Source organism: Ahaetulla prasina, chromosome 17 (genome assembly GCF_028640845.1).
Source record: "Ahaetulla prasina isolate Xishuangbanna chromosome 17, ASM2864084v1, whole genome shotgun sequence".
Classification (NCBI taxonomy): domain Eukaryota; kingdom Metazoa; phylum Chordata; class Lepidosauria; order Squamata; family Colubridae; genus Ahaetulla; species Ahaetulla prasina.
This window is the reverse complement of record NC_080555.1, coordinates 4,450,425-4,474,180: the sequence shown is the minus strand read 5'-3', so window position 1 is coordinate 4,474,180 and position 23,756 is coordinate 4,450,425. Positions and strand designations below refer to the sequence as shown.

The 23,756-nt window shown below is 42.5% G+C and overlaps 1 protein-coding gene and 1 long non-coding RNA gene across 3 annotated transcripts; one reads left to right on the top strand and one right to left on the bottom strand.

Moving 5' to 3' along the window:
- Window positions 1-837: 837 nt before the first annotated feature.
- TOMM40L (translocase of outer mitochondrial membrane 40 like) lies at window positions 838-14,743 on the bottom strand. Its single transcript, XM_058160773.1, has 9 exons — window positions 14,138-14,743; window positions 12,541-12,608; window positions 11,744-11,836; window positions 10,079-10,180; window positions 6,408-6,513; window positions 5,259-5,381; window positions 3,426-3,502; window positions 2,569-2,671; window positions 838-1,652 (listed from the first exon to the last, which is right to left on the bottom strand). Exons 1-9 carry the CDS (start codon window positions 14,241-14,243, stop codon window positions 1,513-1,515), a joined length of 918 nt encoding a protein of 305 aa, XP_058016756.1. The 5' UTR covers window positions 14,244-14,743; the 3' UTR covers window positions 838-1,512.
- A 2,284-nt stretch (window positions 14,744-17,027) lies between these two features.
- Window positions 17,028-20,640, top strand: LOC131186757 (uncharacterized). 2 transcript variants are annotated; one of them, XR_009152413.1, is made up of 4 exons: window positions 17,028-17,050; window positions 18,553-18,634; window positions 18,903-19,934; window positions 20,400-20,640. It is a non-coding gene; the product is annotated as an uncharacterized LOC131186757 (long non-coding RNA). The 2 variants fall into 2 exon arrangements; XR_009152414.1 differs by lacking the exon at window positions 17,028-17,050 and adding an exon at window positions 17,728-17,873.
- Window positions 20,641-23,756: the final 3,116 nt, after the last annotated feature.

The following is a 23,756-nucleotide window of genomic DNA, read 5'->3' as shown; positions in this document are numbered from 1 at the left end:
TCATCTCTCATTTCTTCTCTTTTACCTATCTATTTAATTTATTTTTTTTAAAAAATCGGTATAGAAATTGATATCTAGTTAGATTCCACTAAACTGCACATATATTTTATTTTTTATCTTACCTCTTTCATGGGTTTTCTTTTTATGTATTTCTTTCTTTTCTTTTTATCTATTTCATTTTTAGCTAAAATCTTTTCTACCGTATTCCTTTTCTTCGATTTGATCTGTTTTATTTCCGTTTTTTATTTTTATTTTTCATCTTTTCTTTACCATCTCTCTTTTCATCGAGTTTATTTTCATCATTTTTTTTCTTTTCATATTTTATCTATTTACCCATTTTATTTTATTTTTAGATTTCTTCTCATCTATTTTGTTTTCCTTTCCTTTTTATCTTTCTTTTCTTCATCTTTCTTTTCATCCAGTTCATTTATCTTTTTTTTATCATCTTTTTTTACAAAAATCATCAATTTTATCTATTTAGCAGTTTTATTTAATTTTTAGATTTCTTTTCTACCATCTTCATCTATCTTCTGTCTTATTTTCATGTGTCTTTTTTTAATCCATCATCTTTATCATTTTTCTTTTCGTACATTTTGCCTATCTGTTTTATTTTTATTTATTCGTTCTTGTTTTCCCCTCATTTTTTCCTTTTCATCCGTTTTATTTGTTTCGTCTTTATCGACCATCTTTTCTGGGTTTATCTATCCTCTTCGTTTTATCTGTTTTATTCCATGCCTTTATCTATCCGTTTTACTTTTTTTAACTGATCGCCTGCTCTTTTCATCACTCGACTTTTCTTTCCCACACTCAAAAGGGAAAGGAAAGGCATCGCTAAATGAATCATTGTTACTAGAGGATTACTTCTAAACTTTGAGAAAAGTGGTACCTATGAAATATTTTTAAAAAGGTGTTAAAAGAATCAGACCGAGGGTGTTTTGAGGGGCTAGAAAGCTCAGCCTCAACATCATTTTAATCGTATTGAGAGTCACCATTGCACTGAAGTCGTAAATTCGGCTTTTTGGTCCCTGCCCCTGAATCAGCCGAAGAGCACAAACCGTCCAGGAAACAGCAGCTGAGTTGGGGGGGGGTGTCTTCTGAATTTCAGGGCCCCCACGTTACCCACACCGAACCGGCGCCGATCCCTCGCTCCGCTGGGGAATCCGGTGTTCAGAATTCTCCACAAAGACCATCGAACGAAGAAAAGTTTGCCACTTCCCGACCCAAAATCCTGTGCCCCAGCGTTAAACGTTGCCCTAAGCCAGCAAAATCGGAGTCCCGGGTGAGAAACGGGGAACCCTTGCACCCAGGGTGCGTTTCCCTCCGGACAGGAATTGTGCATGGACCCACGGAGGTGGCCGCGGCGTCACCGCGTACCTGCGGGACACCGCTCGAGCACCGATACCCTCGTGTCCCATCATCCAAGGCTGCACTGCTCTAACTGAGCAATGGCACCCCAACCTTTCAAGCCCCCGACCGCCTCCTTTGTAAGAGAGCTAAGGCTGGTGCAGACCCTCAACCCACAATGATGCTGAATCCGCAATGGAACCGGTGTTTCCAATGATTGAGGAAGGCGCCCAGCGCTAAGGTCACAGGCAATGGCGGGATTTTCTTCTCCAGGACTGCCCCCACGCACCAGTTACTGTCCAGAAAGCCTGAAGGAAGAAGAAGAGTGAGGCGTTAGCAGCAGCTTGGCCTAGTGGTTAAGGCGCCGGGTTAGGAACCCGGAGACTTGGAGTTCTAATCTTGCCGTAGGCAGGAAAGATGATTGGGTGACTTTGGGCCAGCCACCAGGAGACCGGGAGTTCTAGTCCCTCCTCAGTCATGAAAACTGATGGGGTGATTTTGGGCCAAACACCAGGAGACAGGGAGTTCTAGTCCTGCCTTAGTCATGAATGCTGGCTTGGTGACTTTGGGCCAGCCACCAGGAGACCGGGAGTTCTAGTCCCACCTCAGTCATGAAAACTAAGTGATGTTGGGCCAAATACCAGAAGACAGGGAGTTCTAGTCCTGCCTTAGTCATGAATGCTGGCTTGGTGACTTAGGGCCAGCCACCAGGAGACCGGGAGTTCTAGTCCCACCTCAGTCATGAAAACTAAGTGATGTTGGGCCAAATACCAGGAGACTGGGAGTTCTAGTCCTGCCATAGACTGGGTGACTGGGTCAATCACCAGGAGACAGTGAGTTCTAGTCCCACCTTAGGCATAAAGCTGACTGGCTGACTTTGGGCCAAACACCAGGTGACGGGGAGTTCTAGTCCCACCTTAGTCATGAAAACTGACCGAATGACTTTGGGCCAAACACCAGGAGACAGGGAATTCTAGTCTTGCCTTAGTCACAAAAACAGACTGGGTGACTTTGGGCCAAACAGGAGACAGGGAGTTTTAGTTCCAACTTAGGCACAAAAGCCGGCTGGGTGACTTTGGGCTGATAACCAGGAGACGGGGAGTTCTAGTCCCGCCTTAGGCAGGAAAACTTTTGGCAACGAAAACGGAAGGTATACTTGTCCCTTAAATGGCAGAGGAATAATTGGCAGCGTGCAGAACCTGCTGATAGTTTAATTTCACTGACCCTTGAAGATCATGTTGGCTTCGGGCAGGGTGAGCTGATACCCGTAAGCGAAGCTTGTCTCCTGCAGCCGAGTGTTGGCTTCGAATTCCACACCAACCTGAATCTGCCAAGGGGAGGGGGGGAAAATGGAAGTCAAACTCGAAGGCTATTGGGGCCCAGGAAAAGTGGAGGAGAAGGAAGAGAAGAAGGAGAAGAAAAAGATGTGGAGGAGGAAGAGGAGAAGGAGAAGACATGAAGGAGGAAGGAAAAGTGGAGGAGGAAAAAGGAAGGAAGAGAAGGAGACGGTGGAGAAGGTGGAAAAGAAAGAGGTAGAGGAAGAAGAAGAGGAGGAGGAGGAGGAGAAGAAAAGGAAAGTCAGAAAGAGAAGAAGAAGAAGAAGAAGAAGAAGAAGAAGAAGAAGAAGAAGAAGAAGAAGAAGAAGAAGAAGAAGAAGAAGAAGAAGAAGAAAAAGGAAGGTAGGTTAGGAGAAGGAGACAGAGAAGAAGAAAAGAGACGAAGATTAGAAGAATGGAAAAGAGAAGAAAAGAAGGAAGATTAGGAGATAAAGGAGAAGAGAAGAAGGAGATGATCAGAAGGAGAAAGACGAGAAGAAAAGAAGAAAAAAGATAAAGAGGAGAAGGAAAAAATGAGAAGAAAAGAAAGATGACCACCAGAAGGAAAAAAGATGAGAAGAGATGAAAATTAGAAGGAGGAGGAGAAAGGGTAGAAGAAGAAAAGAAGAAAGGGTAAAGAACAGAAGGAGAAAGAGCAGCAGAAGAGACGAATAAAGCGATGGAGGAAGAAGAGGAGGAGGAGGAGAAAGAGAAAGAAAAGAAGGAGGAGAAAAGTGGAGGAGGAGAAATGAAGGTTCAACTCACCTGATCATTAGCTCGATGGTAGTAACTGGCATGGGCCCCGCCATACCCCAAATTAAGAGTAGCTATCCACTTGAGAGCTAAAATAAGGCAGAAATATTATTAAATATCCTGCATTTCTAATCGCTGGCCCTTCTCCAGGGCAGAAGGCAAATAGAATAGAATTTTTTATTGGCCAAGTGTGATTGGACACACAAGGAATTTGTCTTTGGTGCAGATGCTCTCAGTGTACATAAAAGAAAAGATACGTTCATCAAAGTACAACATTTACAACACAATTGATGGTAAACAATTGATGGTAAACGAAGCATTAGCAACGCGAAACCATCAAAACAAGACCTCCCGGGCGTTAAGCAGATCATTTTTCCCTTGATTCCATCCTGATCCCAGATTCCGTACGGGATCTCCAGCCACCAGGAAAAATACATTTCCTGTAAGCAAACAAGACAATTTGGCCGTCTCGGCTCATTTTGTCACCTTCGCCAGCTGCTCCCAACGTTCCCGATTATGGATCTGCCAACAATGGGGCCACTTGATCCATCCAAAGTCCAACTGAAGCCTTCAGCTGAACTTAAATGTTTGATTTTGGGTTATGCTCAGAGGGGGACGGGTCAGAAATTCCTTTCTTTCTTTCTTTCTTTCTTTCTTTCTTTCTTTCTTTCTTTCTTTCTTTCTTTCTTTCTTTCTTTTTTTCTCTTTTCTCTGTCTTGTCTGTCTGTCTTGGTTTCTCTCCTTCCTTCCTTCCTCCCTCCCCTTTTTCCTTCCTTCCTTTCTTCTTACCTTCTGCTTCTTATATTCCCTTTCTCTTTCTTTCTCTTTCTTGCTTTCTTTCTCTATCTATCTGTCTGTCTTGTTTTCTCTCCTTCCTTCCACCCTCCCTCCCTCCTTTCTTTTCCTTCCTCCCTCCTTTCTTTTCCTTCCTTCCTTCCTTCCATGTCTCTTATATTCCCTTTCGCTCTTCCTTCCTTTCTCTCCTTCCTTCCATCCACCCTTCCTCCCTCCCTCCCCTTTCTTTTCTTTCCTTCCTTCTTCTTTCCATTTCTCTTATATTCCCTTTCTTTCTTTCTTTCTTTCTTTTCTCTGTCTTGTCTGTCTTGTTTTCTCTCCTTCCTTCCTTCCTCCTCCCTCCCCTTTTCCTTCCTTCCTTTCTTCTTTCTTTCTTTCTTTCTCTTTCTTTCTCTTTCTTTCTTTCTTCTTTCTTTCTTCTTTCCTTCCTTCCTTCCTTCCACCCTCCCTCCCTCCTCCTTTCTTTTCCTTCCACCCTCCCTCCCTCCTTTCTTTTCCTTCCTTCCTTCCTTCCATGTCTCTTATATTCCCTTTCTCTCTTCCTTCCTTTCTTCTTTCCTTCAGTTTCTCTTATATTCCCTTTCCCTTTCTTTCTTTTTCTCTTTCTGTCTGTCTTGTTTTCTCTCCTTCCTTCCATCCACCCTTCCTCCCTCCCTCCCCTTTCTTTTCCTTCCTTCCTTCCTTCTTCTTTCCATTTCTCTTATATTCCCTTTCTTTCTTTCTTTCTTTCTTTTTCTTTCTTTCTTCTTTCCTTTCTTCCTTTTTCCCTTTTTCTTTCTTCCTTTCTCTTCTCCGTCTTATCTTTCTCTCCTTCCTTCCTTCCTTTCTTCAATTTACACTGCAGTTTAGGCTTGTTGGCTTTCCTTGCTGTTCCTGTTATCTTTTGGATCGTGGTGGGGCATTTTTAGAGTTTATAAGGTTCCGCAAATCGCCCTAATCGCTAGAAAATCCAGGAATTCTTGCTCCGAGAGCATCCGGGAACCCTGTGAATTGGGGATAGTCTGACTCTGCCCCTCCCCCCCCAAAGGCCCTTTGAAAGGAGCTACTCACCCGTGTACTTGCCAGCCAGAGTAACAATGGTTCCTTCTTCTCCAGCACGTCGGTGATACACCAATTCACCCCCTAGAACCAACCGTGACGTCATGCTCTGGAGGAAGTGTGCAACAAGAATAACTGCCCGGAATAAAAGCACAGGAAAGGGTCAGTTGCCACTGGCAGGAATGGCTTTTTTTAACCCACCTCTTAAAAAGTGATCGCTGTGCTAAACCATTCCCAGGTTGCCAATGGACAACTATCCATTCGGTGTAGTATAGTTTAGCAGAATGTTTCTCAAAGTCAGGGCACTTTTAAGATGTAATAATAATAATAACAGAGTTGGAAGGGACAGGAAAGGAAAAAAGAGGGAGGGAAGAGGAAAGGAAGGAGGGAGGGAGGGAGGGAGGGAGGGAAGGAACGAAGGAAGGAAGGAAGGAAGGAAGGAAATTTGTGTGGAAAAGAGGGAGGGAGGGAGGAAGGAAGGAGAGGGAGGGAGGAAAGAGGTGAGTGAGAAAGGGAAAGAAGGGAGAAAAAGAGGAGGAGGGAGAAAGTAAGGAAATTTGTATTAAAAATGAGGGAGGAATGGAATGGAAAGGAATGGAATGGAAAGGAAGGAAAAAGAGGAGGGAGGAAAGGAAGGAAGGAGAGGGAGAGGGAGGGAGAGAAGCAACAAAGGAAGAAATGAACGAACAAAGGAAAGAGAAGGAAGGAAAGAAGGAGAAAAGTAAGGAAGAGAAGGGAAGGAAAAGAGGGAGAGAGGGTTGGAAGTAAGGAGAGGAAAGAAGAGAAAGACGAAGAAAGGGTGGGGGAGAAAGAGAAACAAACAGAAAAAAAAGAGACTGGAAGAAAGGCGGGAGGGAGGGAAAGGAGGAGAGGAAAGAAAGGTAGAGAAGGAGGGGAAAGAGGGAGAGTGGGAAGGAGGGAGGGGAAGGGAAGGAGGATGGATGGAAGGAAGGAAGGAAGGAACACTGAGACAAAGACAAAGACAAAGAAAGGGTGGGAGAGAAAGAGAAAGAAAAAAGAGAGAAAGGGAATGGAAGGAGGGAAGGGAAGGGATGGAAAGGAAAGGAAAGGAAAGAAGGAAAGGAAAGGAAAGGAAAAAGAAAGGAAAGGAAAGGAAAGAAAAGGGGGATGCCAATCCCTGCCAAAGATGATCTCACTCACCTGATTCGTTGATCAGATCGGGGTTGCCCAGCGTCAGGGTGGCTGTATAATCATCCCCGCGATATTCAGTATCAAACTGCCAAGTGGTGAATTTGGCCTGTTGTGTCTGGAACAGGGCGAGTCAGTCAGGGATGGCCTTTTTAACAAAGAAACCCTAGTCTACATTTCAGAGCTCAGCCTGAGCTGTTCACAGTACGAAGGGGGTGGGGGGGAGAGAAAGAGAGGGAGCAGAAAAAAACAAGAATGCCATAGGACAGAAGGAAAAAAAAAAAAGAGGCCCGCTTGAAGAAATCTAGCAACTCAAGGGAGACCCACGCTAACTTTCTACACGCAGGGAAATGCCTTCTCTCCAAAATTGGATCTGAGCTGCCTTCCGCAAAGTCACGATCCCAAATCCCAAGTAAGAACCATGAGTCTGCTTATAGAAAGGAAGTACATCCTGCCTTTCACTGAGGACCTGTATACTGCACGAGTCAAAAAGAGGGCTGGGAAAATATCTACAGACCCCCTCACATCCTGGACATCAACTGTTTCAACTCCTACCCTCAAAACGACGCTACAGAGCCCTGCACACCAGAACAACTAAACACAAGGACAGTTTTTTTCCAAACGCCATCACTCTGCTAAACAAATAATTCCCTCAACACTGTCAAACTATTTACTAAATCTGCACTACTATTAATCTTCTCATCGTTCCCATCACCAATCTCTTTCCACTTATGACTGTATGGCTGTAACTTTGTTGCTTGGATCCCTACGATTTATTTTGATATCGGTTGTCTCCTGATTGCTTATTTGTCCCCTGTGACTATCATGAAGTGTTGTACCTTATGATTCTTGATGAAGGTATCTTTTCTTTTATGTACACTGAGAGCATATGCACCGAAGACAAATTCCTTGTGTGTCCAATCACACTTGGCCAATAAAAAATTCTATTCTATTCTATTCATTTCTATTCTATTCTATTCTATTCTATTCTATTCATTTCTATTCTATTCGTTTCTATTCGTTTCTGTTTCTATTTCTATTTCTATATTTCTCCTATATTATTTCTATATTTCATTTCTATATTTGATGAACATATCTTTTCTTTTATGTTCCCTGAGAGCATATGCACCAAAGACAAATTCCTTGTGTGTCCAATCACACTTGGCCAATAAAAAATTCTATTCTATTCTATTCTATTCTATTCTATTCTATTCTATTCTATTCTATTCTATTCTATTCTTCTCTACATTCTACTCTATTCTATTCTATTCATTCTATTCTCTACATTCTATTCTATTCTATTTTATTCTCTACATTCTATTTTATTCTATTCTCTACATTCTATTCTATTCTCTGCATTCTATTCCATTCCATTCTATTCTATTCTAAATTAAATCATATATATTTATTCCACAATCTTCATTATTTTTCTATATCAATCACACTTAGAAACCATGCATCTAACAGAGGGTCTCTGGGCAGTGTCCCATATAAATCTTAAAAACATAAAACTGGATATAATTTTTTTTTAAAAAAAAAAAGAGGCCCGCTTGAAGAAATCTAGCATCTCAAGGGAGACCCACGCTAACTTTCTACACGCAGGGAAATGCCTTCTTTCCAAAATTGGATCTGAGCTGCCTTCCGCAAAGTCACGATCCCAAATCCCAAGTAAGAACTATGAGTCTGCTTATAGAAAGGAAGTACATCCTGTCTTCCATGGAGGACCTGTATAACTGCACGAGTCAAAAAGAGGGCTGGGAAAATATCTACAGACCCCCTCACATCCTGGACATAAACTGTTTCAACTCCTATCCACAAAACGACGCTACAGAGCCCTGCACACCAGAACAACTAGACACAAGGACAGTTTTTTTCCAAACGCCATCATTCTGCTAAACAAATAATTCCCTCAACACTGTCAAACTATTCACTAAGTCTGCACTAATATTAATCTTCTCATCGTTCCCATCACCAATCTCTTTCCACTTATGACTGTATGGCTGTAACTTTGTTGCTTGGATCCCTACGATTTATTTTGATATCGGTTGTCTCCTGATTGCTTATTTGTCCCCTGTGACTATCATGAAGTGTTGTACCTTATGATTCTTGATGAAGGTATCTTTTCTTTTATGTACACTGAGAGCATATGCACCGAAGACAAATTCCTTGTGTGTCCAATCACACTTGGCCAATAAAAAATTCTATTCTATTCTATTCATTTCTATTCTATTCTATTCTATTCTATTCTATTCATTTCTATTCTATTCTTCTCTACATTCTACTCTATTCTATTCTATTCTATTCTCTACATTCTATTCTCTACATTCTATTCTATTCATTTCTATATTTCATTTCTATATTTGATGAACATATCTTTTCTTTTATGTTCCCTGAGAGCATATGCACCAAAGACAAATTCCTTGTGTGTCCAATCACACTTGGCCAATAAAAAATTCTATTCTATTCTATTCTCTACATTCTATTCTATTCTATTTATTCTATTCTATTCTCTACATTCTATTCTATTCTATTTATTCTATTCTATTCTCTACATTCTATTCTATTCTAGTCTATTTATTCTATTCTATTCTCTACATTCTATTTTATTCTATTCTCTACATTCTATTCTATTCTCTGCATTCTATTCCATTCCATTCTATTCTATTCTAAATTAAATCATATATATTTATTCCACAATCTTCATTATTTTTCTATATCAATCACACTTAGAAACCATGCATCTAACAGAGGGTCTCTGGGCAGTGTCCCATATAATCTTAAAAACATAAAACTGGATATAAATTTTTTAAAAAAAAAATAGAAAGAAGCAAGGAAAGTTTACATTCTACACAAAAAGTTAATTAAAAGTCAGGGGAGTTATATTTACTTCCAGTCTGTGTCTCTCTGTTTTCTTGAAAGGGCCTTTTTTTAAAAAAAAAAATGTATTTTTTTTTCCAGTTGCAGCTTTGGGTATTAAAATGTTCTACAGGTAGTCCTTGACTTATGACCACAGCTGAGCCCAAAATTTATGTTGCTAAAGCGAGACAGGTGTGAAGTGAGTCCTGCCCCGTTTTATGACATTTCTTGCCCCGGTTGTTAAGTGAATCACCACCGTTATTAAGTTAGTCACCCGGCCGTTAAGTGAAACTGGATTGCCCATTGACTTGGATTGTCAGAAGGTTGCAAAAGAGGATCATGTGACCCCGCCCCGGTCATAAATACGAGTCAGTAGCCAAGCATCAATGTTGATCGTGTGACATGGGAATGCTGCAACGGTCATAGGTGTGAAAAACGGTCATAAATCACTTTTCTCGGTGCTGTTGTGGTCACTAAATGAACCGTTGCCAATCTTAAAAACATAGAATGTGAAATTTTAAAAAAAGGAGAGTTTAAATTTGACCCAAAAGTTAAAATTAAAACGTCAGGGGATATATGTCTGTATTTCCAATCTGTGTCTCTATTTGATTATATTTTTTTTAAAAATGCCATTTTTTTCCCCCCCCAGGCTGCAAAATTACAACTCTGGGGATTCAAATGCTCCATCGTCTTTACAACATTCCTACGAGGTAGGCCAAGGCGGCTACAGGGAGGCAAGGAAAGAGCCCTTCTCTTTATGGCCGATTGGAGAACATCAAAATCCCGGTTTCGAATTCCGACGGACACGCAGGGAGAGAGGCCGTTACCTGGAAAACCGCTTTGGTTCGTATCCGTTCCGCTATAAGGTGGAGAATTTGGGCACTGAGGCTCCCGACGTTGCTAATATCGCCAATAAGGGTGGGAAAAGTCTAGGAAAATAAATCAGGAAAGAAAAAAAGGACTGGATGAATTTTTTTTTTAAAAATGGGCAGAAACTCTCTTTCAAAGCTTATCATCTTGGCCCAAATTTCACCACCTTTCCAAGAAACTTTTCAATGATTAATCCTTCGTCCATGGGTTGTTATCGGTTGACTTCTGGGAAAAGGAAAATAACATTTTTTGCCCATTCTTGGAAAATGGGCTGAGGTTTGTCTGCTTTTAAGCCTTATTTTTTCTTTAAAAAAAAGATGTACTTTTAATTGAATTTCATTATTTTAAAAACTTTAAATATTTGGGTTTCATTTAAAATTTTAAAATAAACGATTTTAACTGGGTTTTTTTAAAAAATAAATGACTCAAGTTGGTGGATGTAACTGATACTCCTTTCTCTTCCTATTTTCTCCCACAAAGACAACCTTGCAAGGTTGGTTTGGGATGAGAGGGAGGGAGGAAGGGACTGGTGCAAAGTCACTTAGCGGGCTTTCATGGCTAAGGCGGGACTAGAATTCACCGTCTCCTGGTGATTGGCCCAAAGTCACCCAGCTGACTTTGGTGCCTAAAGCGGGACTAGAACTCACCGTCACTTTGTGATTGGCCCAAAGTCACCTAGCTGGCTTTCGTGCCAAAGGCAGGACTAGAATTCACTGTCTCCTGGTGATTGGCTCAAAGTCACCAAGCCGTCTTCATATCTAAGGTGGGACTAGAACTCACCGTCACCTGGTGATTGGCCCACAGTCAACAAGCTGTTTTCATATCTAAGGTGGGACTAGAACTCACCGTCACCTGGTGATTGGCCCACAGTCAACAAGCTGTTTTCATATCTAAGGTAGAACTAGAACTCACCGTCTCCTGGTGATTGGCCCAAAGTCACCCAGCTGACTTTGGGGCCTAAAGCGGGACTAGAACTCACCGTCACTTTGTGATTGGCCCAAAGTCACCTAGCTGGCTTTCGTGCCAAAGGCAGGACTAGAATTCACTGTCTCCTGGTAATTGGCTCAAAGTCACCAAGCCGTCTTCATATCTAAGGTGGGACTAGAACTCACCGTCACCTGGTGATTGGCCCACAGTCAACAAGCTGTTTTCATATCTAAGGTAGAACTAGAACTCACCGTCACCTGGTGATTGGCTCAAAGTCACCAAGCTGTTTTCATGTCTAAGGTGGGACTAGAACTCACCGTCTCCTGGTGATTCACCCAAAGTCACCCAGCTGATGTTTGTGCCTAAGGCGGCACTAGAACTCACCGTCACCTTGTGATTGGCCCCAAATCACCCAGCTAGCTTTCGTGCCAAAAAGGCAGGACTAGAACTCACTGTCTCCTGGTGATTGGCTCAAAGTCACCAACCATCTTCATACCTAAGATGGAACTAGAACTCACCGTCACCTGGTGACTGGCCCACCCTGCTGCCTTTCATACCTAAGGATAGTTAACTAACCTGATCTAACAAGCCACAGTTCGAGGGAACCCAAACCTGTAATTCCCGTAACTTGGGAATTAGGACCCAAAAGACAAATTAAATCCCATTTTGACTGGAAATAATCTGCTTTCGCTCACCTCTGTAGGATTAAGCTGTTGATCCCCCACATATGTCGTGTTCAGGTGGTAACCTGAGTGGCCAACGGTGCTCATATGAATGGTATGAGCTACCTGCAAGGGAAAAAAAACAAAACCAGAAGACGAGGCATGCAGGTAGTCCTCATTGAGTCCAAAATTTCTGCCACTAAGTGAAACCACCGTTAAGTGAGTTTTGGCCCGTTTCACGACCTTTCTGGCTGCGGCGGTTAAGGGAATCCCTCCGGTTATTAAGTTAGTGCCACGGTCGTTAAGTGAATCCAGCTTTGCGTCGGACAGAACGTCGCAAAAGGGTGACCCCTGTGAGCGTCACAAATACGAGGCAGTTGCCAAGCGAATTTAAATCACGGGACCATGGAAAAGCTGCAACGGTCGTAAGTGTGAAACAGGGTCCGAAGTCCCGTTTCTCAGTGCTGTTGTAACTTCGGTCACTAAACGAAGCGTTGTAAGTCAAAAACTATCCGTCTAAACTTAGTCTAATGCTTGTTTGCTGGCTGGATGAGGGGGGGAGGAGAGAGCACTGCCTCCTTCCATGACTCCAGACAACAACTCCCCTGCGAGGTAGGCTAACGTATTACGGAGCCGCCGCCGCCCCTACTACAGATCCAGCTGCTGTGGCCTAGAGGTGGAGCTCTTGCCTCACAATCAGGAGGTTGCGAGTTCGATCCTAGGTAGAGGCAGACGTAGGGTCTTCTGCTCGGGCAGGGGGTTGGACTAGATGACCTTGCAGGGTCCCTTCCAACTCTGTTAAAAAGATCTCTAGAAGTAAGGAGACCCACCTGGAAGTGGCTACTGAGAGATTTATTAATGATCAGCTTGACACCTTCAATTTGTTGAGGGAAAACATCTGAAATGGGAAAAAAAAAATTAATTTAAACTGAATTTATTTGATTTATTAAACGCCACTCATCTGGCTATCGAGTGACCCCCTAGGGCAGCTTACCGCCCAGAATAAAAAACGACAATACAAAACATTACAGGCCACCCATATTAACAGTGGAATTGATGGAGATTGGACAAGCTGGGCGCTAACACAACCAGGTACACACACACAAAAAAACCCAACAACAACTGTTTTTTGTAACCCTCAAGCTAAAAAGCCAGCAAGCCGTTATAAAACCGCTACTGTGGGAAATGTAAGGTTTTAGCAAGTTTTCCCACACTCAGCAAGGACATTTTTCCGCACAAAGAGGTAGTCCTTGCCTTAGGACCGTAATCGAGCCCCAAAATTCTGTATTTAAATGAGACATTTGTTAAGTGAATTTTGCTCCATTTTACGACCTTTCTCTCCTCGGTTGTTAAGCGGATCACTGTGGTTGATAAGCGAGTAACCCCGTTCTTAAGTCCGTCTGCAAGGAAACCATCAAACTCAGGCAGTAATATGGACCTCACTGCCCTCCTCCTCTCCACAAACTCCACTCCCGTTTAGCATTGATAATGTTACCTAGCTGGGTCACGAAACGTCGGTAAGAAAACAACCAAGCTCAGAGAGACCAAGGACCCCATAGTCCTAGTCCTCCTCCTCTTCACAAGCCCCACAATCTTCTAACACTGATGATGTTACCTAGTTGGGTCATGAGACGTCTCCAAGAAAGAAGCCAAGATCAGACAACATCAAGGAGCCCTCCTTGAGCTACCAAGGATTCTCTTCTATCCAATTCACTTGTATATAGACAGAGAGGAAACCCAATTCCATTCTAGCACTGATAATGTTACCTAGCTGGGTCATGAAACGTCTGTAAGAAAACAACCAAGCTCAGAGAGACCAGGGACCCCATAGTCCTCCTCCTCTTCCCTTCCTCCTTCTTCCTCCTCTATCCCTCCTCCTCCTCCTCTCCACAGTCCCCATTCCCTTCTAGCATGGATGATGTTACCTAGCTGGGTCATGAAACGTCTGTAAGAAAACAACCAAGCTCAGAGAGACCAGGGACCCCCTAGTCCTAGTTCTCCTCCTCTTCCTTCCTCCTTCTTTTGGACTTCAACTCCCAGAGTCCTCAGCCAGCAAAGCTGGCTGAGGAACTCTGGGAGTTGAAGTCCAAAAGTCTTAAAGGGACCAAGTTTGGACACCCCTGCCCTAGTCCTAGTTCTCCTCCTCCACTCCACAATCCCCACTCCCTTCTAACACTGATGATGTTACCTAGTTGGGTCATGAAATGTCTGCAAGAAAACCCCCAAATTCAGAGAGTCTTCCTCCTCCCCTCCCCACCCCAATCCAATTCCGTTCTAGAACTGATGTCGTTACCTAGCTGGGCCACGAAACGTCTGTGAGAAAACGCACCAAGCTCAGAGAAAGCAGACCAGGACCTGCCAACCAAACCTATCTTTAGAGAAGCAAAATAATAATAATAATAAATTAAAAATGAAAATGTGTTTTACCTTTGCATTTGCGGTGAAGTTCGTCGAAGCTCCCCGGGTTGGAGAGTCCTTCGGCCCGGCGAACCCCTTTCCGCGGGGCGGAGAAGGGGGCGAATATATTCCCCATGTCCTTACACACACACGCACCACCACCTTAAGCCAGGCTACCTAGCCATCACCTTAACAAGCCTCGTTGCAACTTAAGAATTCAATGGCTGTGTGTTTGTTTCACACCCAAGGACCCACAACCACACCAAGCTTAGTGGCTCCAGGGGGAGAGGAGGAAAAAGCTCATCCTCCTGCAGACATGATTGCTGCAAAATAAAATAAAAATAAAAATGGGGTTGCTTGGAGAAAGGAGGGGGGGAGAGGAAAGGGGGAGGGTTGGTTTTTTTTGGGGGGGGCGCAGGTTGGGGATCCAAGAAATAATACTTATGGGGGGGGGGCTGGGGGCAAACAGACCCCCCCTTTTTCAAAAGAAAAAAAAGGCAGAATCGGCTGGAAAAGGTGGGAGGGGGTCAGAAAGGCGTCAGGCATTCAGAGCCCCCCCTCAACTCTTCCTCCTCTTCCTCTCTCTCTGTGATCTTGATGGGGGCGGCCATCTTCCCCGCCCCACTCCTCCTCCCTCTCCCCCCTCCACTACCCGTCCTCTTTTCCGATTGGTCGCCGGGAAGGAGCGGAAACCGAGCTGAGAGCGCTGATTGGATAAAAAAAAAACCCAATGTAGCCAAGCCGCTTCCTTTGATCTCTCTATCACTCCCCCCTCCCTTCCCTACTTTCCCTTTCACGCCGCTCCGTGATTGGCTGGAAATGTTGCGCGAACGTTCGGTTGCCTTTTTTTTTTTCCTTGTTGTTTTTTGCTGCGGTCTTCCGAAGGCGCCGCGCCTGGCGGGGGGCGGGGGAGGGGGCCTTCCTGGGTGAAGGTGGGAGAAGGAATCCGGGTTAAGCGCCAGGCCGCCACGATCCCCCCCCCGTCTCTGCCTGTCAGTTTCATCTGTCTGATCCCTCTAATCCAGGGGTCTCCGACCTTGGCAACTTGAAGACTTGTGGACTTCAACTCCCAGAGTTCCTCAGCCAGCTTTTGCTGGCTGAGGAATTCTGGGAGTTGAAGTCCACAAGTCTTCAGGTTGTCAAGGTCGGAGACCCCTGCTCTAAGCTACCTATCTGAGCCCTCCCTCCATCGATCTATCTTCCTTCCATCCATCCATCCATCCCTGCCTATCTATGTATCCATCCATCCATCCATCTATCTTCCTTCCTTCCATCCATCCATCCATCCCTGCCTATCTATCTATCCATCCATCCATCCATTTATCTTCCTTCCTTCCTTCCTTCCTTCCATCCATCCATCCATCCCTGCCTATCTATCTATCTATCTATCTATCTATCTATCTATCTATCTATCTATCTATCTATCTATCTATCTATCCATCCATCTTCCTTCCTTCCTTCCATCCATCCGTCCCTGCCTATCTATCTATCTATCATCCATCCATCTATCCTCCTTCCTTCTATCCATCCATCTGTCCCTGCCTATCTATCTATCTATCTATCTATCTATCCATCCATCTTCCTTCCTTCCGTCCACCCATCCATCCGTCCCTGCCTATCTATCCATCCATCCATCCATCCATCCAACTATCTTCCTTCCATCCATCCATCCATCCATCCGTCCCTGCCTATCTATCCATCCATCCATCCATCTATCTTCCTTCCATCCATCCATCCATCCATCCATCCATCCATCCATCCATCTGTCCCTGCCTATCTATCTATCCATCCATCCATCTACCCATCCATCTATCTTCCTTCCATCCATCCATCCATCTGTCTCTGCCTATCTATCCATCCATCCATCCATCCATCCATCTATCTTCCTTCCATCCATCCATCCATCCATCCATCTATCTTCCTTCCATCCATCCATCCATCCATCCATCCATCCGTCCCTGCCTATCTATCTATCCATCCATCCATCCATCCATCCATCCATCCATCCATCCATCCATCTATCTTCCTTCCATCCATCCATCCATCCATCCATCCATCCATCCATCCATCTGTCCCTGCCTATCTATCTATCCATCCATCCATCCATCCATCCATCCATCCATCCATCCATCCATCTATCTATCTTCCTTCCATCCATCCATCCATCCATCCATCTGTCCCTGCCTATCTATCTATCCATCCATCCACCCACCCATCCATCTATCTTCCTTCCATCCATCCATCCATCCCTGCCTATCTATTTATCCATCCATCCAATCTAATACATCTATCACATCTATTTGTCTAATATCTAATCACCTCTATCGCATCTATCACATCTCTGTTTTTTATCCAACCATCTATCTATCTATCCATCTTTCCTGTCTTGTCTATTATCCTTCCTTCCAACTTTCTTATTCTCAGGATTACCAGTATTTTTTTCCCCATAGTGTTTTTTTCCCTGAATTCTCTCAATAATACCTCAATGGTGCGTTTGCTTTTCTAAATGGGCCTGTCTAGATGTCCTTTAGGAGACACATATTCAGCAAAGGCGGAAGGAAAGATTTCAGCCTGTGCTTTGCCCCCTTGTAAACCTTCGTTTTCTGGTTTGAAGAAAACGTTATCATTGAAGTGTGTGTGTATACAGGGAAAGAAGATAACTGTTAAACACACACACACACACACACACACACACACACACACACACATAGACAAATCTGCTTGCACAAGAATTACGCAAGCAGCAATTGTCCCATTCCCAAGAGAATTGATGGGGGAGGGTGGCTGGGTTAGGCAGGGAGGGGAAGGGGGCACAAGGGCCAATGGTTTTTAGGAAAGATTAGCGAGAGGGGCTGTACTTTTAGGAGAGGGTATAAAAATTCTTTGATTCTTGATTAAAACACATTTCTTCTCCAGATATTCTCTTTGAAATCCCTCACGCAGGTAAGCATCAAAGGGTTTTCTTTAAAAAATGAAAAGAAACAAGTAATTTGGCCTCTTAAAATATAAATCTATGGATCTATCATCTGTCTGTCTATCATCTGTCTGTCTATCTATCTATCTATCTATCTATCTATCTATCTATCTATCTATCTATCTATCTATCTATCTATCTACCTACCTACCTACCTACCTACCTACCTACCTATTTAATCTCTGTCAGTCTTTCTTCTATTTATTGTCTGTCTGTTTTGTATCTATCTATCACCTTTCTATCTTTATCTATCCTCTATCTTTATCATTATCTCTCTCTCTCTCTCTATCTGCCTATCTAATCTGACCGTCTTTCTTCTATTTATTGTCTATCTCTGTCTGTCTGTCTGTCTATCTATCTACCTACCTACCTTCTACTTATTATCTATCTATATTTATCTATGTATCTATATATCTATCTATGTATCCTATCTATCTATCTATCTATCTATCTATCTATCTATCTATCTATCTATCTATCTATCTATCTTTCTATCTACATCTAATATTGTATGTATTAAACTTCACTAAATTTGGAGCAGGTAAACCACTAGCTATTGCAACCGATTGTTTAGCTTGGAAATTAAAAGCGTTTTTAATTTCCAATATATCCCTTATCTGCACGGCTCTGCGAAAGCTTAGATGTTGGCTTACTAAACCAAACCAGGAATGTCACCCAATTGTCAGTTCGCTTTCCCTGAATCGCACTTCAGTTTCTGAGCGTGTGACTCGCAAAGACTTTTGAACTTCCTGGCCTCTGGGACTGCGTTGCCAATTCATTGGAAGTCTTAAAGTAAGTCCACTTTTGTTCAGCCCCGTCAGAACTTCAAATGGTCATTAAGTGGAAGGTCATAAGTTTTTTTTTTTAATTTGCATTTATATCCCGCCCTTCTCCGAAGACTCAGGGCAGCTTACACTATGTCAAGCAATAGTCTTCATCCATTTGTATATTATATACAAAGTCAACTTATTGCCCCCAACAATCTGCGTCCTCATTTTACCTACCTTATAAAGGATGGAAGGCTGAGTCAACCTTGGGCCTGGTGGGGCTTGAACCTGCAGTAATTGCAAGCAGCTGCTGTTAATAACTGACTCTCTTACCAGTCTGAGCCACCAGAGGCCCTTTTGAACTTCCTGGCCTCTGGGACTGCGTTGCCAATTCATTGGAAGTATTAAAGTAAGTCCACTTTTGTTCAGCCCCGTCAGAACTTCAAATGGTCATTAAGTGGAAGGTCATAAGTTGAGGAGTTTTCTGGTATTTCGAGAACCAAAGTTTCTAGTCCCTGTGATGGCATTAAAAAAAAAACCCAAAACAATCCGAAATTCAACTGACTTAGTGAGTCATACATTTGCAAAAGAAGGAACGCTGGATGAGCTAAGCAAGGAATGACATTAAACCTGATATTTTTTCCCCCTTCTCTGTCTGTTTCTCTTTCTTCTCCGCAAATGCCCCGATCCCCCATTCTCTCCAGAAATAGGGCGAAGGCAAAGCTTGTGCCAAAATGAAGGTTTTTGCCCTGATCGTTTTGCTGATCAGCATCTGCTATGTACAAGGTATGTATAAGCGTCGTAAATACTAGTCGGTCGCTAAGGGCCTGAATTTTGATCCCGCGACCACGGGGGATGCTGCAAGGGTCCTAAGTGCGAAAAAAGGGCCCTAAGTCAACTTTTTTCAGGGCCGGGAAAAAAAACTTCGGTTGCTAAACGAATGGTCGAAAATCGAGGGTTAACTGTATATACCTCTTAAACTGTAGAGAGCTCCATCAAGGCAATGCACCTGGGCCCTTGATTCTCATCCGTGTTTTCTGTATTTTATACGTAGGTGGCTTAGTGAAACGGCAAGCGGAGACAGGACCCGAGGGTGGAGTCGAAGTCATCTGGTTCCCTCAGTTCACTGAACGCAGACAAGAACCCCAGCGATTGCCTTCACCCTTGGACAGACCTCAGGAAGCCAGACTAGAGATTCTTAAAATAAGGTTTAAAGAATAGAATAGAATAGAATAGAATAGAATAGAATAGAATAGAATAGAATAGAATAGAATAGAATAGAATAGAATAGAATACAGTAGAGTAGAGTAGAGTAGAGTAGAATTTTGGAATAGAATTTTGGAATAGACTAGACTAGAATTTTAGAATAGAATAGAATTGAATTTTCGAATAGAATATAGAATAGAATTTTAGGATAGAATTGAATTGAACTGAATTTTGGAATAGAATATAGAATAGAATAGAATTTTGGAATAGAATAGAATAGAATTTTGGAATAGAATAGAACAGAATAGAATAGAATTTTGGAATAGAATAGAATAGAATAGAATTTTGAAATAGAATATAGAATAGAATAGAATTTTAGAATAGAGTAGAATTGAATTTTGGAATAGAATAGAATAAAATTTTGGAATAGAATATAGAATAGAATAGAATTTTAGAATAGAATTGAATTGAATTTTGGAATAGAATATAGAATAGAATAGAATTTTGGAATAGAATAGAACAGAATAGAATAGAATTTTGGAATAGAGTAGAATTGAATTTTGGAATAGAATATAGAATATAGAATAGAACAGAACAGAAAAGAACAGAACAGAATAGAATAGAATTTTGGAATAGAATAGAATAGAACAGAATTTTAGAACAGAACAGAACAGTTGGAAGGGACCTTGGCGGTCTTCTAGTCCAGCCCCCTGCTCAACCACAACCATCATAAATACAAACTAGTTGTCAAGCATCCAAACGCAAATCCCGTGACCCTGGGGGAATGCTGCAACAGTCATTCGTGTGGGGGGAAAAAACAGTCATAATTCACTTTTTTCAGTGCAGTTGTGACTTCGAACGGTCCCTAAAAGAATTGCAGGTAAGTCGAGGGCTTCTTCCGTTCTGGCGTTTTGGGTTTTTTTTAAAATTTATTTATTTACATTTATACCCCGCCCTTCTCCGAAGACTCAGGGTGGCTTATAGTGTGTAAGGCAATAGTCTCATTCTATTTGTATATTTACAAAGTCAACTTATTGCCCCCCCAACAATCTGGGTCCTCATTTTACCTACCTTATAAAGGATGGAAGGCTGAGTCAACCTTGGGCCTGGTGGGATTCGAGCCTGCAGTAATTGCAGGCTGCTGTGTTTTAATAACAGACTATCTTACAGCCTGAGCCACCACGGCCCTTGTTGAAAATGGAACCTCCATGTTCTGCCTCAGTCTACTTTAGGGTGGAGCAACCCCGGGTTAAAAGCTATTTTGAGGCGCTTTTGTGCGGTAGAAAGCGGACAATCTTCACTCCTGCTTCCCCCGCCCCCCATTTTTTTCCCTTCCTTCCTGCAGGACAGCGCTCCAGCAAGTCCAGGACAGCTTTAACCCTCTCACCGGACAGGTGAGGCAAAATGTGGGCCGACAGTTCACCATACCTGGTTAGACTCAGCAAGGCGACGAAGAAGGCGTAGATTCTTCTCAAAATGGAGTTCTCCGTTTCCTTCGGTCTATTTATCAAAATCCTGGCACTTTTCCCTGAATCGAAACTGTTGAGACCCTAAGACTGGTCGCAATAAAGATAAATCGGTTCTTCTTTCCGTATCGGTGTGTCTAAATCTGATCGAATATTCGGGTATTAAATGGAGATGGGTCCCAACGGTATCCCGGTTTTGCATTCTGGACAACTATTTATTTTATTTTATTTTATTTTATTTGCATTTATATCCCGCCCTTCTCCGAAAACTCAGGGCGGTTTACACTATGTCAAGCAATAGTCTTCATCCATTTGTATATTATATACAAAGTCAACTTATTGCCCCCAACAATCTGGTCCTCATTTTACCTACCTTATAAAGGATGGAAGGCTGAGTCAACCTTGGGCCTGGTGGGACTTGAACCTGCAGTAATTGCAAGCAAGCTGCTGTTAATAACAGACTGCATTAATCTGTTGAGCCACCAGAAGCCCTTATATATATATTTATATATATATGTTTTCTGAGGTTTTCGCGGGTGTTTGTATGTAGGTCTTTGGTTATTCGGGTTTTCTCCCACGTAAAATTGGAAGTGTCTTGGCAACGTTTCGATGAAGTCTCATTCGTCATTTTCAGGCTTCAGCTTCGTGCTCCCAGAAGCACGAAGCTGAAGCCTGAAGATGACGAATGAGACTTCGTCAAACGTCGCCAAGACACTTCCACCTTAGAAACCCAATAACCTATATATATATATATATAATTTGTCACAACAGTATATATAAGCCTAAGCATGAGATAACTATATGATATATAAGCATATATATAATCATAAGTATGCAATAAGTATATGAAATTGGATACTATCAAAGGGAACATTAGGACAGGAATGGTAGGCACATTTGTGCTCTTATGCACGCCCCTTACAAACCTCTTAGGAATGGGGTGAGGTCAATAGTAGATAGTTTTTGGTTAAAGCTTTGGGGATTTTGGGAAGAGACCACAGAGTCAGGTAGTGCATTCCAGGCATTAACAACTCTGTTGCTGAAATCATATTTTCTGCAATCGAGATTGGAGCAGTTCACATTAAGCTTAAATCTATTGTGTGCTCGTGTATTGTTGTGATTGAAGCTGAAGTAGTCTTTGACAGGAAGGACATTGTAACTGATGATTCTATGAGTTAAACTCAGGTCATGTCGAAGGCGGCGGAGTTCTAAATTTTCTAAACCCAGGATTAAAATAAAATAAAATAAAATAAAATAAAACCATACTTCCGGTCTGGTTTCCTGCTTTTTGGGGTGCCTGGCCTCCAGGAATCCCCAGCCCGGCTTCACTAATTTTAAATCATTAAATTAAATCATCAGCCTCAGGAACCCCCTGCCAGGTCTCGGGGAACTCAAATCTCATGTAGAACCATGAGGACTAGCATCTTTGAATTATAGGAGAGGCTCCGGGCGACAGAGCACGTTGTTTGCGTAGGGAAGTTTCCGTTGCTGACACGCCCAAGAGGGGGAAAATGGCTTGAAGATTGATTTGCAAGATGAAGTAAAATGTTGGATGATAATAATATAAGCAGATAGATAAGCAGACAGACAAAGATGGATGGAGGATGGATGGATGGATGGATGGATGAATGGATGGATGGATGAATACTGTAGATAGATGTAATACAACTTCTGCCCAACCAACTTCATGGGGTTGTTGTAGGGAAAATAAAGGAAGGAAGGAATATTAGGTAAGTTCACTCCTTGAGTTATGTATAAATAATAATAATAATAATAATAATAATAATAATAATAATAATAATAACAACAACAACAACAACAACATCAACAACAACCCCTATCAACCATTAGCACCAATCAATGCTATTTGTGATGTATTTTGAATGTTCAGTTGACTGAGTTTCATTTTTAATGAATAAAATAAATAATAATAATAATATAATACACCTACAGAGTTCATGCAAACAATGATACACAATAATAATGTAGCACATCATGCATACACACATCAACACAAGTTTAAGTAGAATATCAGCGTATATCAAAGGAAAAGGTTCCCCTCGCACATACGTGCTAGTCGTTCCCGACTCTAGGGAGCGGTGCTCATCTCCGTTTCACAGCCGACGAGCCGGTGCTGTCCGAAGACGTCTCCGTGCAGTAATGGGTTTCGAAAATTTTTACTACGGGTTCTGTGGGTGTGGCTTGGTGGGCGTGGCATGGCTTGGTGGGCGTGGCAGGGGAAGGATACTGTAAAATCTCCATTCCCACCCCAATCCAGGGGAAGGTTACTGCAAAATCCCCATTTCCTCCTGATCAGCTGGGACACGGGAGGCAGAGAATAGATGGGGATGGGGCCAGTCAGAATTTTTACGACCGGTTCTCTGAACTACTCAAAATTTCCGCTACTGGTTCTCCAGAACTTGTCAGAACCTGCTGCAACCTACCTCTGATATATATCTATATATACATATATAGATATAGCTATTTCACATTTCATATAATATATATATTTCACATTTACAACCATTGCAGTATATCCAGCGGTGGGATTCAGCCGGTTCGCACCTATTCGGGAGAACCGGTTGTTAACTTTCTAAGCAGTTCGGAGAACCGGTTATTGGAAGAAATCTTATTTTGTTTCTTTTCCACTTTACAGGGCTAATCCTGTACGGAAGGCAGGAAGGAAACGTTCTGGTGGTGTTTCTAGCCTAATCTTTATTGCCCTGCTTACAGAAACTGCCTCTCTGGTTAACCCTTATTACATTGTAATAGCTAAGGCGAAGCGCCCATCAACGTGAGTATCGTTGAGTTGGCCACGCCCACACAGTCACATGACCACCGAGCCACGCCTACCCAGTTGGTCATTAGGGCAGAAAACCGGTTGTTAAATTATTTGAATCCCACCACTGAGTATATCCTCATGGTCATATGATCAAAATTCAATCGCTTGGGCAAGTGGTTCCTATTTATGACGCTCGCCGTGTCCTGGGGGTCACGTGATCCCCTTTTTGGCGACCTTCTGAGAAGCCAAGGGAACAGCGAAGCCAGATTCACTTAACAACCATATCACTAATTGAACCACTGACGTGATTCACTTAACAACTGTGGCAAGAAACGATGTAATAAGGGGCAAAATTCACTTAATAACTGTTTCACCGCAATTGTTAAGTGAATCAGACGGTTGTTAAGCGAATCTTTCTTCCCCATTGACTTGGCTCGTCAGAAGGTCGCAAAAG